At 51.3% G+C, this 13,968-nt stretch overlaps 2 protein-coding genes across 8 annotated transcripts in view; one reads left to right on the top strand and one right to left on the bottom strand.

Annotated features, from left to right (window-relative positions):
* Positions 1-1,076: 1,076 nt before the first annotated feature.
* POMC (proopiomelanocortin) lies at positions 1,077-2,940 on the top strand. Of its 2 annotated transcripts, none has more exons than XM_031603877.2 (2): positions 1,077-1,240; positions 2,080-2,940. In XM_031603877.2, exons 1-2 carry the CDS (start codon positions 1,112-1,114, stop codon positions 2,698-2,700), a joined length of 750 nt encoding a protein of 249 aa, XP_031459737.1. In that variant the 5' UTR covers positions 1,077-1,111; the 3' UTR covers positions 2,701-2,940. The 2 variants fall into 2 exon arrangements, with proteins under 2 accessions (XP_031459737.1, XP_031459735.1); XM_031603875.2 differs by lacking the exon at positions 1,077-1,240 and adding an exon at positions 1,963-1,998.
* A 785-nt stretch (positions 2,941-3,725) lies between these two features.
* EFR3B (EFR3 homolog B) overlaps positions 3,726-13,968 on the bottom strand; it is a 44,577-nt gene continuing 34,334 nt past the window's right edge. For 5 of the 6 annotated variants that reach the window (XM_031603871.2, XM_031603873.2, XM_090136543.1 and 2 more), the window contains exons 12-23: positions 12,744-12,795; positions 12,340-12,512; positions 11,551-11,626; positions 10,543-10,704; positions 9,983-10,114; positions 9,819-9,886; positions 8,396-8,523; positions 7,928-8,019; positions 7,151-7,199; positions 6,713-6,819; positions 6,470-6,519; positions 3,726-6,195 (exon numbers count right to left, since the gene is read on the bottom strand). In XM_031603871.2, the coding sequence (XP_031459731.1) occupies positions 6,090-6,195; positions 6,470-6,519; positions 6,713-6,819; positions 7,151-7,199; positions 7,928-8,019; positions 8,396-8,523; positions 9,819-9,886; positions 9,983-10,114; positions 10,543-10,704; positions 11,551-11,626; positions 12,340-12,512; positions 12,744-12,795 (1,195 nt within the window). In that variant the 3' untranslated portion in view covers positions 3,726-6,089. The remainder of the gene's footprint in view (positions 6,196-6,469; positions 6,520-6,712; positions 6,820-7,150; positions 7,200-7,927; positions 8,020-8,395; positions 8,524-9,818; positions 9,887-9,982; positions 10,115-10,542; positions 10,705-11,550; positions 11,627-12,339; positions 12,513-12,743; positions 12,796-13,968) is intronic. The other variant, XM_031603872.2, reaches the window with a different exon arrangement.

Raw genomic sequence — 13,968 nt, forward strand, 5'->3', positions numbered from 1 at the left:
GACGGTGGCGGCTGCGCTCCAGCCCACGCCACAGGTGAGATCTCAGGAACGCAGCGTGGCCCAGAAGGGCTCCTCTGGGGGTGCGGGAGGGGGAAACTTGGTAAAATCTTGGTTGCGGTGGGTTGTTTGCATGGTTAGATGGGTGGCAGCAAGGAGATAAAGCACCCTCCTCCGTGAAATGCTTCGTGCATCCTTGCCCCCAGCCTCTGCCCCCCTTTATTCTCTGCTTTTGTTACCGTATGCTGATGTGTTACAGAAGTGGTCCCCGCAGTCGCAGATCCAGCACTGCTGTGCCAGAGCTGGGAGGTCCCAGGCGACTTCTCCCACGATTTTGGGGCAAAAGACCAAAAAGCACCTCCACGCCCACACTTTGTTCACTCTCTGTGGAGCAGGAGGAGATTTTCATTAATTTGCCTATTGTTTTCTAATTGTGGGATGGGGTTTTCCTCCCCTGGCACTCCCAAGGTGAACCATGTGAGTCCCCACAAAGTTAAAAACAACTTGGGAAAGAGTTGGGTTTGGCAAAAGCAAAGCGTGTGGATACATCCGCGTGGCACTGCTGCCATCACCACAGCCCTCACCTTGTCTGGACTCACCCAAAGCAGTCCCTGCAGCACAGCCTTCAGCTTCCTGCTCAGCCTGGGTCTGTTTTAGTAAATCCTTTGCACAGCAGTGGGGCCATCCCTGAGCACGCCAGCATCCCCAACACCTCCAGCATCTCCCAGAGTGCTTCCCAAGCGATGGTCTGATGTTATTTCATGTACCATTTCAGCTTAAGGAGGGTTTGCAGGGGCTTCAGCCTGCAGGCAGCTCCACCACACTCTCCCCTTGCAGCATCACTCGTCTGCTTGTGGCTCTCAGGAGGGGCAGAAATCCTCATGGCAGCAGCTGTCACCTGCAAAGCCGGGTGTTCATGCAGGTGACAAAGAATCCGGGATCACGCAGGCAAAGGATGGCGACAGCAAAGCCACAAAGGGCTGGAAGGAGGGGATGCAATCCCAGCAGAAGCAGCAGCCCCATATTTGGGCAAATAGTTGTTATTGTTTTTTCTTTTTTTTTTTTTTTTTCCATAGCTCCTCTGCAGTTTGGGTGCCCATCCCTTGCTGGTAGGATGCAGGGTGCGCTGTGCCGCAGCCTGCCTGTGGTGTTGGGGCTGCTGCTGTGCCACTCCACCACCGCCAGCGGCCCATGCTGGGAGAACAGCAAGTGCCAGGACCTGGCCACCGAGGCTGGTGTGTTGGTAAGTGGAAGCGTGGGGCTGCCCCGGGCTTGGTTTGCTTTCTAACCCAAATGGAAGAGGTGACGGGATGCTGTCCCTGCTGGGTGACACATGACGAGGTGGAGCGATGCCTTAGGCACTGTGATCTGTGGGTTTCTGTGTGCTCGTGGCTTTTGGCCTCGTAGAGTCACAGAATCCCAGAGTGGTTTGGGTGAGAAGGGACCTCAAAGCTCCAACAGCCCCCACCCCTGCCACGGGGACACCTCTCACCAGATGAAGTCGCCCAAAACCCCATCCAGGGATGGGGCACCCACAGCTTCTCTGTTCCACTGCCTCATCACTTTCATCATAAAAAACATCTTCACGTTGGGTAAAATCAGTTTTTGAACTGATATCATCCCTCCTACCTGGGACAAACAAGGAAATCAGGGAGTGGTAATGGGATGGTGGTTATGCTTCATCCTCTGCAGGGGCTGAGTGTGCTCTGGGGACCCAACACACAGCCTCCATGTGTGGTCCATGCTCCCCCAGCACCTTTTACATCCCCATAGGATGTGTTCGATGCTCCATGCTCCCCCTGGGGGACACATAGAGTGGCACTTGCACGGGGATGTCACCAAGGCACATGGCCACAGGTTGCACATTAGGAAAGATTTCTTCCCCGAAAGAGTGGCGATGCAGTGGCACAGCTGCCCAGAGGGTGGTGGGGGTCACCGTCTCTGGAGGCGTTCCAGAACTGTGACACAACACTTGGGGACATGGTGACTGGGCATAGTGGGGTGGGCTGACAGATGGACTTGGTGATTTTAGAGGTCTTTTCTAAGCTGAATGATTTTCTGATTCCATTTTGCCCCATGCAGGCGTGTGCCAAGGCGTGCCGAGCTGAGCTGTCGGCCGAGGCACCTGTGTACCCTGGCAATGGGCACCTGCAGCCCCTCTCTGAGAGCATCCGCAAGTACGTGATGAGCCATTTCCGCTGGAACAAGTTCGGCCGGCGCAACAGCAGCAGCGGAGGGCATAAAAGGGAGGAGGTGGCCGGCCTCACCCTGCCCATCACATCACCCCACCGCCCTGCCGGGGAGGAGGAAGATGGAGAAGGGTTGGAGCGAGAGGAAGGGAAGCGCTCCTATTCCATGGAGCATTTCCGCTGGGGCAAGCCGGTGGGACGGAAGAGGAGACCCATCAAGGTGTACCCCAACGGCGTGGATGAGGAGTCGGCTGAGAGCTACCCCATGGAATTCCGGAGGGAGATGGCGGCCGATGAGGATCCCCTCAGCCTCTCCGAAGAGGAAGAGCAGGAGGAGGATGGCGAGGAGGAAAAGAAGGACGGCGGCTCGTATCGCATGCGGCATTTCCGCTGGCACGCGCCGCTGAAGGACAAGCGCTACGGCGGCTTCATGACCTTGGAGCACAGCCAGACCCCGCTGATGACTCTGTTCAAAAACGCCATCGTCAAAAGCGCCTACAAAAAGGGTCAGTGAGGGGGGACGGCCCGCGGGGCAGCCCGGCCCACGTGGCCCCACTCAGCTTTAGTGTCCTGCCGGCATGTGTGTCACTTAGATCCACAGATCGCTCGTTATGTCGTTAATTACTACTCCGAAGCCCTCCTGCCCCGAGAACGGATGGCAACAGGTTGGGGCTGAATGCACCAATGTGAGCAGTGCTCACGCTGGGTCATTTTCCTATATTCACCAAGCTGTACAATACTGTAAATGATGGATTAAAAGAATTCTAAAAAAAAAAAAAAAAAAAGAACATATATATATATAATTTTTGCAAGCTAGCCATGCGTCTGCAATGTCTGTGGGGCTGTGTCTTGCAAAGGGACGAAGGAAATAGGGACATGGTTCAGTGGTGATAGGTTGACAGTCGGACTTGATGATCTTACAGGTCTTTTTCAACCTTAATGATCAACAGAGAATCGTATCACAGAATTGCTTGGGTTAGAAGGGACCTCACGGATTATGAAGCTCAAACCACCATCCCCGCCCACCACAGGCAGGGCTGCCAACCTCCATATCTAATACTAGACCAAGCTGCCCAGGGTCCCATCCAACCTGACCTTGAACACCTCCAGGGATCTAACAGTGAAATTTAGAATAACTCCAAGCCCCTGTAGCTGGGGACCAAAAGGCATCACTGGGGCTGTGCATGGGAGATGGCTGTGGGGCTAAATTTCAGCATAGGTTACTTCCAAGGAAGGGATTCAGGCTTCCCCATCCCTCGGCAGCTTCCCCAGTACTTCTCTCCCAGGTAAACTCATTAATTGCCTATTGAATGGCAACACAGAAGACTCTCAGGTACAAAAGAAAGTGACATTATTTATAAAGTCATGTTGCTAAATCGTTTGCACAGAGGGGCAATGAAAACAGGGAGCAGCTGGGGGATGTGGGACCATCAGCAAGAGCAAATGCTGTTACCTGTGCCAGGAATAACAAATCCTCACCATTTCCCCCAGCCTCACAGAGCCCCCGGTGCCATGAACGTGCCAACAGAGCAGATCCCATAATGTGGCAACATCAACATTTATTGGAGGGCTAGCCTGGAAATATCGACAGCATCTCGGCCCTTTCACAGCCCACTCCCCTCCTGCCCTCAGCTACACACAGAAACAACACAGTGCCCTGAAATACAGAGATGGAAACGCACACATGCACCTAACTGCCAAGTTTATAGAAATATACTTTGTCATCTATACATACACCAGTATCTAAACTAAACGTGATGTACAAACAAGTCACTTACACTGTGTGTGTTTGTGTAGGGACATTTACAGGTGGAGTTTGGATCCTGAAATGCAATGCTGAGCACAGCCAGCATTTGCTTTTGGAGGGGAATAGGGGATGTGCTGGGGGATAAAGCTAGGGAGCAGCACTGGGACCAGGGAGACCACACCGAACCCCCCAGCCAGGGGATAGGGGATAAGGTGCAGTCCTGCCCCAGGTTCCCTGAGCAGCAATGGAACCCCAGCCCCGTGCCATCCCCATGGCAGCCATGGTTCCAAGGAGCAAGCCTTGTGCTCATCTTCCCACCTTCCTTATGAATTTGAAGGGGTTTGGAAGTGTCTTCCCCCCCATGCACACACAGTCTGGGGGTTAATTGCTTTTCCTACTGCATTTTGCTGAACTTTTTACTGCTTTTCATTAGCACAGCTATGGGAGGAAACCCTCCTTTGTCAAACAGCCTCCTCATGTTCCCAATGCCAGCTCCACAACTTCACCCAGCCAAGACTCCATGGGGGACTAGGCATAACTAAGGGAACAAAAAGGGACAGGCTGGGAACAGAAAGATGGGGGGGACCCCCAAGAGTGGCTGTGGCAAGGGACAGCCTCAAGCTCTCAGCAGGGTTGCAATCCCAGCCCAGGACTGAAATAAACCCTTGTTTTTCCTGTCCTCTTAAGCTAGGTCATTTCCTAAACCCGGATTACATGACAACCACACAAACAAGCAGTAAGCTCGGGGCAACTGCAAAATGCACCCGCCACCAAACTAAAAAAAGAAGAGAGAGAGAAAAAAAAAAAAGCATGTTAACGTGCAATTACACCTTCAAATAACTGTCTTGAAGAGCTACAGTGAGAAAGGGCAGAGAAATGAGTGGCCGCTGAAGCAATCCAGCTGGGCACAGGCAGCACCACTGTGACAACTGTATTTACTGCTGCCCCCCTGCTGTGCACAGCAGCATCTCCCACACCTCCAGTTTTGAGTTTTAGATCCTCCTGTGTCTCCTCCTGCAGTGAAGTCAGAAGCAGTGTGTCCAGCTGGAAGGAAAGGGGCTGCCCCAGAGGTGAGGTGGGATTTCACAGCAGCCCTGGTGCAGGAGGCTCCATGGCTCATGCAGCAGGCTCAGCAAAAAGCTGCCTGACCACAGCAGAGGCCTTTTTTTGTTTTTTTTTCAAAAGGATTCTGTTAAAAAAAAAATCTATTCCTCAAACAGGAAATCCCAAACCAGAAGCATGAAAATAGTTGGTTAGTGTGTTGATATGCCCAAATGTGGTTTCTACTCATGACTTACGGTGGCTCCAGGTGTCTCACTGCATGAGCACTGGCTGTGGCTGTTGTATGGGCTTCCCAAGAGCACCCTGCTGATGACATGGACAAGTCAAGTATAGCTCTTTTGGATCTCACCTCCTTCTCAAGAAAAGTTTTTCCAAATAAATCACGTTTTCAAGTGACCTGGAACCAGCCAGGTTGTGTATCCCAACACTAGAATGGGACAATTGCTGCCCTCCTGTCACTCCAGGCACTCCTCTTGTCCAGAATGAAGTACCTGAACAACTGGCCACACACTGGGGCAGCTGCTGGGAAGATGCAGCTCACAGGCCAGGAGCTGGATGTGTGGACTGCACCCTTTCCAGTGACCTGCTTTGTGCATGAGCTCCAGCAGGATTTAGTTTTACAGCTGCCCCAGGCTCCGGCACACTGCACCACACATCCTCTTTTACAATCTCACACCCTGCAGCTTCACCCCTGCACCCTCGCCAGGGGATCTCAACATGGCTAAACAGATGATTTGGGGAGGGATTCCCCAAGGAACAGGTTTGCTTTATGTTGGGAAGATGTACATGCCCAAAGCTCTGCCAGGAACCAGAGCATCTCCTATCCCCTCCCCAAAAACAAAACTGAAGAGGGAAGTCAGAGCAATGACACACCTTCCTGCACCACCAGCTGCCCCCAGAATATCGGCAGGGGATCACTAAAGAAAGTACATGAGACAGGTTTGTGGTGCCAATGAGTCTTGGGATAGTCTTAGTGTCCACGTCCCTATCTGTCATGCAGAAGGATGCGCTCTCCAGGTGGTTGGCAGTCTCTCCCCAGGAGGTCCTTTGGCACAAGTTGTGCAGCAGGCTCTGTCCTACCAGCACAGCCATCCTTAGTACACACACAGGTCCGGGAACTTCATCTCATACACTGGGATGGAATGGTTCTGGGGCTGGCCATAGGCAGCTGTGATGGTGCCTGATGGACTCGGTGGTGGCCTGAAACATGAGAGACGGAGGGAGGTGTTTTACAGAGGTGTTTCATGAGGAAGCAAAGCTTGTTGCAGAGCAGAAAACATCGCAATCCTGCACCACTGCAGTTCTCCTCAGTGCCCCCGTAGCAGAAGGGAACCGCAGCAAACAAACCACAGGCTGCTCCCATCAAACCTAATCTCCTTTGCTACCACAGGTAACCCAGTCCCAGGCTGGCACCCACCCCCAGCACCCTGCAAGTAACACAACTGGGTTGTGCTCAGCCATCACCCCAACTCACCGTATGGTGATCTCAAAGATCTGGTTGAGCTTGCTCTGCAGCAGCGTCGCCTGTAACACACACAGCAGCTGTATCAGTGTGGGTGCAACCCAGGAACAACAGCAATGCAAACAGGATAGACACGCCATCGGCCTTCCCCATTCACCAGAGAAGGAAGAAGGTGGCCTCACAAAATTCAGAGCTGCACTGCCACCATCCCCAACTGAGACTATGTGGGGATTTAGGGCCACAGCTTCAACTCACCCGAGCACCACAGTGAGCAGCAATCTCCTCAAATGGGGCTTTCTGAAATTTCTCCACCACTTGTCGCCTCCGCTCTCGTTCTTGCTCCTCCACAGCGACGCTGTCTACTGAAGCAAAGGGGAAATGGCTCTCAGCTGTTCCCCTCAGCATGGATCATCCACACTACATCCCCACCCCCCAGCAGACAGCGTAGATTTGAGCATCACTAGTAAGCCAAGCAGAGGGTCTTTGGTGCCTGAATCTGGGACCTGCCTCCCAGGAACACCCTAGAGAGAGGCACAGAGATGAAGCTGTCTGGCCATGCTGCTACCTGGGTGCAATGTCACCACGGCAAAAGCACTGTGGATCCATCCATCTATAGCACACACAGGGGTGATGGGACCCACACATCACCCACCCATATTCAAACATGTCAGCCTCCACCTCTCCCTCACTTACCTATTGCCTTTTTCAGTGTCTCATACGTGATCTCTTCAGCTGGTGCTCTCTAGAGGAAGAGGAAAAGCAGATGGTTCAGTTTTCAGCACAAGACAGTGTTTTGGAATCACAGCAACCAAGAACCAGTGCCTCAGGCTGTATTCTTGAACTGAAACACAGCCTGTCTAACATACAGGCACATCCTTCCTGACAACCTGTATTTTTAAAATGTTTTTTTTAGGCTGGACTACTGTGGCCTCAGACCTTCTCAAAGGCTGCTGGGTGTATGAAATGTTGATAGTGGGAAAATAAAGGAGAAAGTTTTTCACTCAGTGAGTGGTGACGGCATTGGAACAGGTTGCCCAAGGAGGTTGTGGATGCCCCATCCCTGGAGGCATTCAAGGCCAGGCTGGATGTGGCTCTGGGCAGCCTGGTCTGGTGGCTGGCAACACTACACATAGCAGGGGGTTGGAACTAGATGATCACTGTGGTCCTTTTCAACCCAGGCCATTTTATGATTCTATGATCATATGAAAGGTTTGCCACCCAAACAGCAGCATGAGATCCTTCCAGATGTGTAACTCTCCTAACACACATAACAGCACCTGGAGGGGTGCATCAGTAGGAGATGGGACCTTTCTGTCCCTGATTCGCTGCCAAACATACCAGGGCTGAATAATGGATCCCTGTGCTCATAGCCAGCAGAGCAGTTATGCACGCAGCCAAATGAAGAATTATAGAAGACTTAATTGCACGCTGTCAGGATGCAGTTTCTACAGCTCAGGTGTAACACAGTACCTGCTCTCGCTCAGGACTGTTTCTAGACTCCACTTCAACCTGCAGGGAAATGGTCTCGCCAATGCTTTTCCTCTTGGACAAGCGGTCTTCATCTAGGAAAAACCAGGATAGATAAGCTGATTTGCTGCCATTCCTCCAATTGCAGAACTGCCCCATGCCTCATCTCCAGAGTAGCAATCAATCTGTCCAGGTGTTCACCCAAATTCACCCAGCCCAGCACAACTAAGAACTGAGCCAAACCCAGTGGGCTTTATGACACCATCAGTCCAGCCCACCACGCATGTGGCAACCCCAGGAATCTCCCGACTGTCAGATTTGTGACAGTTTCTCTAATGTTACACCTCTAAGGAAAGGCAGAAGAACAACAGAAAAACAACCCTTGTGTAGCACAAGAACTTCATGTTCCCATTACTGTGTAGAACGTTTCCCTCCCCCTGGTTGTCCAGTAGAGCACAGGGTGGTACATACCAGTCAGCTGGGGGACATAGGGTGTGCTGAGCCGGTCTGCATTGTAACCACTGCCACCCAGCACTTCACTGATCTTGCTCTGCCAGAAGAAGACCTCTGGGCCCAGACGGTCAAGGCTCTTGCTTAACCTACAGGGATGGAAAAAAACAGGGGATATGGCTACACCTTCTCTTCTTGGGAAACGGTACCAGAAGGGAGAGGGTTTCCAGCCCCTTTCAGCCAGAAAGAGAGGGCTCATATGGCTTTGCTTAGTATCAGAGTTGGATACATCATATTATTGAGATGAGTGAGTTAAGGAAGGTGATTCTCCCCCTTTCCTCTTCTTTCATGAGACCCCACCTGCAGCACTGTATGCAAGTATGGGCTCCCCAGCATAAGGACATGGACCTGCTGAAGCAGGCCTAGAGGCCACAAGGATGCTGAGAGGGCTGGGGCACCACTCCTACAGGAACAAGCTAAGAGCTAGAGGAATTCAGACTGGAGAAAAGCAGGCTCTGGGGAGACTTTACTGCAGCTTTCCAGTACTTAGATCCTGTAAGAAAGGTGGAGAGGAACTCATTGTCAGGGGGTGTACTGACAACAGGATGAGGAGTAACAGCGTTAAACTAAAAGAAGTTATATTTAGATTAGATATTACAAAGAAGTTTCTCATTACAAGCATGGTGAAGCACTAGAATATGCCATCCAGAGAAGCAGTAGATGCTCCATCCCTGGAGGTGTTCAAAGGCAGGCTGAATGGGACTCTGGGTGATCTGACGCAGTTGGAAGTGTCCCTGCTCATGGCAGGGGTTGGAATGGAATGGGCTTCAAGATCCCTTCCTAATCAAACCATTTTAAGATTCTGATTCTGGGTACACCAGTACAAAGCTACAGAGGACCAGAAGGGCCCTCAACCCATCACAACAGATACAGATGTGCTCAGCAAAGGAGCATCACCCCAACTTAGGGAATGTCTTAAAATAACTCACTGGGGCTGCTTCCATTTTTGGGACCTCCTCACTAAACGTGCAAAGTGTGCCAAAGGCTATCCCAGCAGGAGTGAGACAGCCCAGGCAGCCCAAGGCCAATCAGCATGCAGCACATGTCCTTGAGCCAGCAGCAGAGCAGAGCAGCAGGAAGGTATGCCACATCTGCATCCACATTGCTGGCTGGGTGGGGAAGGAATCAGCCAGCAGAGCCAATTCGGGTATATGACCAGCTCTGAGCACAAACTGTGGCAGCCAGCCCCTCCTCTGATTGCATGACACCGTTCTTGGATCCAAAAAAAAAGCTGAAAACTACTTACCACTGTGACATGCCCAGATGGGAAATGCAGATAGGCACAGGCAAACAAAAGGTAGACAAACTCTTTATCACCCATGCTCCTACAAACGCTAAATCCTTGGGATCTGGGGAAGAGGATGTTTCCAGCAAAGATGCTTACCTGGGTCTCTCCACAAACACATCTTCAGGGAGCAGATAGGGAGCTTCCTTCTGTCGCATCTGGATGACCTGCAGAAGTCAAACAAGGAGTCAGGCTCAAACTTCACAGGCAGCCAGGCAGGCTGCAGGAGACAAGGCCTTAGCACCCAGCCCAAGCCCTCTCACCTCGTGGATGTGCTGGCAGAAGGTGGGCACGGTGATGAGCTGGCTGATGAGGTTCAGGTAAGCTGCACCAAGGGCGAAGAGCGCACAGCGGTTGTATGCTGTCAAGTTGTCTTCGTTGATCTGGGCTATCTCCTGCAGCAGAGACACAGCCCCATGTGATAGGGATGGGCAAGGTCCCAGGGTGGTCCCCATCCACCTTGCAGCACTGCTGCCTGCAAACATCCCAGCTATTGGAGCAAGGGGTTGGGGCATTTCAGAAGCTGACAGGGACTCTTCCCCGCTGTGCTAATCTGATCCCACTGTGGCAGAAGAAGCCTGCAGGTGAGGAAATTGTATCCCCCTTGCTCAGAGACCCCAACCCCAGAAAAAACAAACAAACAAAAAACCAAAAAGCCCTTCCCAGAGGCTCTTTCATGACCTCTATTGCCTTTCCCCAGGTACACCTCAGCTCCGGAGAGATAATGCCAGGTAAGATGCCAGGGAAGGGGCTCTCACCCAGCAGGCCAGGTATCCCATTAGCATTTTGGCACAGTAGCACACTCAGCTTCCCATTCACCTACCTGCACTGCCAGCACCAGGCGGATGAGGTCTACTACAACCTCCTCATTAGCCAGCTCGATGCTGATGAGCACCAGCATGCTGTAGAGAGCCTCATAGTGAGCCTGGATGTTGCTCTCCTCCTTGCATATCAGGTAGATGTGCCGGAAGAGCTGCTGGCTATGCTGCGGGAACACAGAAGGATGTGGTCACCTTCTAAGCATCCTCTACAGGCAACAGTAAAGTCAACACAAAAGGATAAACAAAAAAGCAGCAGGGCCCAGCAAAGTGTCTCTCATCCACGCACAAAGGAGCAGAACTCCTCCAGTTGACAAGCAAACAGAGAAAGCCCCAGGGATTGGGAGCTGTGACTCCCAGGTGGTGTTGGACCCTGATAGGGAAGAGGCACTAGCAGGTCTGAGAGCAGAGCCCAGAACAGACAACTACTGCTCACAGCATCATGCTCAGGGAAATGATGCTCCTATTGCAGCAGCATTATAGAAATGACAGCTCAGACCACAGCAGAGAAATAAAGACCTGAGCCACACTGCTCAAGAGCAAGGCATGGGATAGAGCCGGGCACACACGGGTGCAAGGGAAATTTAGCTCTTCCACTGCTTTCAATGCAGGGACTGCTCCCAGGTGTGTAACATAATAAACTGATCCTCTCTTGGCCTCAAATTAGTTTCAGAGGGGTTTTCACAGGAAATATTTTGAAGTGAGAGAAAATTCTGTGGGGCTTTTTTTTTTTTTTTTTTTTTTTTAAATACTAGGCAACTTTGAAAATCACTTGGTATTTGGGATACCAGCACATCCTGGGGTACTCATTTCTTGGAACAAATAGCAGATTTCAGGCTCTACAAAGGTTCACACATGAAGCACTGATGTAGACTGAATTCCACTGTCCTTTCCCTGTGACATCCCCAGGTTCAGAGGCCTCACTCCATGCCTCCAGTGTGGCTTGGGGAAACCAAGGCACTGTTCACACACAGGTGTGCATCAGGACAGCTTGACCCAGACTCTGACACTACCTTCTTCATGAAGACAGTATCTTGGCGCGAGCATTTTTCCACTTTCAGCTTCAGGACTGAGATGTCGCTGATGGTGCTGCAAGGAAAGGCCAAGGGGAAGGGAAAACTCAGATACCAGAGGAAGGATGTGCAATCCCCACATGCCAGTAGAGCTGCTGGCCAGGAACAAGGCACTGGGAGGAACCAAGGGGGAGAAGCTAAAGGTTGGTTTTAGAACCCATCTGAGCAATCCAGATATTCAATAGAGCTAAATCACTACAGGATTTCAAGAAAATTGCACTCAGGAATACAAAGGCAAATTGACAAGCGTGCATGCAGAGTAGATTAGCAGGACCACAGCAAACCCCATGGAGATACTGCCATGTGGGATTCATCACCTTCTTCCGATTTAGCTTCATTCCTCTCCAGAGTAAGGCTAGCTAAATGCAGCGCAGCAATGCCAGTGCCCAGCAGGCCTATCTGTGGGGATGCAATGCAGTCGATGAACCCACTCGAGGAGGTTACTCCTCCTGCACATCCTCCTGGCATCACCGTCTGCCTAACCACAGTTATCCTCAGCAGGGTGGTCCCACATCCCTCTGGGCACAGCCTCTCAGAGACTCCCCCCACCCATTTGGCTCCTAGCTCATCTGCAGCATTAGACCACCCCACGATTGGTACCAGATTTAATAGTAATCCTGTCAGCAGCCCCGAAGTCTGCAGGCACTCTCAGCCCATCAGATCTCTCTCTTGAGCCTGCTCTGTGGGGTCTGCCAGCCCCAGCCCTACTGGGGATCCTGAGGCACACACCTGATGGTAGAGAACTTCTGCCGGTTGTCATGGCGATCAATGAAGCTGATGAGGATCTCAAGGACAAAGAGGCGAATCTCAGCATCCTCCATGAGGGCAGCAGAAAGCAGCCTGTCCAGGAAGGCGCTGGGAAGTGCTGTGAGCATGTTACTGCACTGGAAGCCCACGGAGACCTGTGAGCATCAATTAAAAAGGGAGGCAACATGACAGTGTCACTTAGGTTAAAACACATCAAGAAAGAGGGAATGTGGGCAGAGAAGACTAAGTACAGTTTCAGCTCTTGCTAAATCACACCCGGGGAGAGAGGTCCTGAGCTCAAGTCAGGTCTCCATGCTAGCAACTGTGTTTGGTTATAGGTCTTGCAGAGATCGGACACTGCTGCAGGGACAGTGACATGTTCATACCTGTAGGAGGGACTTGAGAAGCATGATCTGTGTCAGCCGATTTCGATTCTCCCTGCCAAGGAGAAAAGACATAAATGGTAAAATCTGAGTGAAAACAAAAACAATCCTCTTTCCATGCCCAAAGTTTAGAAAACTTCAGAAAGGGCAAGACCCATTTCCTGAGTCATTACTGCATACAGCTATAAAAGTCTTCAGGAAATGGGTACCATATATGTTGCTAAAGGAATGATGAACATGAAAGGATTCAACCCAGCTTAGGTACCAGAAACAAGGCAGCACTTACAACTCCATGCAGGCACAAGGTGCCCATCCCACCCCTGAGGGATGCCAGGCACCTATACAGGTTCTATACATGCCCCTCACTCTTAAGCTGTTAAGCTTAAGACCAGTTAGATGAAGCACAAGCCTTCCTGTGCATGGCGGTATCCATATTCCTCACTCCCATTTCTCTTCTTCTAAGGCAACATACGCTGTGCCTCCATTTCAGGGATGTGCATTTTTTAGGGTTTTTTTTAGTCAAATAGAAAATATCCTGAATTCACTACTGTCTGAAATCAGTCTTTCCTAACCCTGTATGGCAAGAAAGGGACATGTGGAGCTCTGTAAGTATTTCCAGGCTGTCCCATCATCCACAACACACTGGCCTAAGCTGCCTACCCCTGCCACGGGACTGAGCTACACTGAGGTGGCAGCATCCCCAGAGGCTGAACTGTAGGCTGCAGCTTCTCTGCTAACTGCTGGTACACCTACCTGGACATCCAGAACAAACATCATCTCATGTGTTTTAAAAAAGCTCTCTCAGAAGAATCTCATGAGATGGAAAAGGAGCAGTGACAAACAGCCCAGCATGGCCAAGCCAGCACTGAGAAGCAGTTGGTAACTGGCATCCCAGGGCTACGAGTGTGCTTCTGTAGCAAGGAGAGCTGCCCCAGTTGAACAGTATGTGGAGCCCCATATGTTTCACACCATGTGATATGAGACTGAACACGGGCACCAGGAATCACCCCCACATCAGTGAGGAGCAGAGCGTGTCTCCTATCAGGCAGCAAGTCTCTCCCATCAGAAATGAGTGGGAGCAGCCGGGCCATACTTTGAAAATAAATATAGCATGAAAATCTGTTTGCTCCTTACCTACATGTTTCAGTGCCTGATACCCTCGCTCCAAATAGCTCTCAAACTCTGTTCCCACACTTCTCAAGTAATTATGTTGTTTGGGTGCTTTCCT

Source organism: Phasianus colchicus, chromosome 2, assembly GCF_987193195.1.
Source record: "Phasianus colchicus chromosome 2, bPhaCol1.hap1.1, whole genome shotgun sequence".
Taxonomy (NCBI): domain Eukaryota; kingdom Metazoa; phylum Chordata; class Aves; order Galliformes; family Phasianidae; genus Phasianus; species Phasianus colchicus.

Coding starts and splice junctions, on each gene's coding strand:
- POMC (XM_031603877.2), top strand. CDS start 1,112: ATGCAGGGTGCGCTGTGCCGCAGCCTGCCTGTGGTGTTGGGGCTGCTG. Junction 1,241..2,079: donor CCACCGAGGCTGGTGTGTTG/GTAAGTGGAAGC, acceptor TGCCCCATGCAG/GCGTGTGCCAAGGCGTGCCG.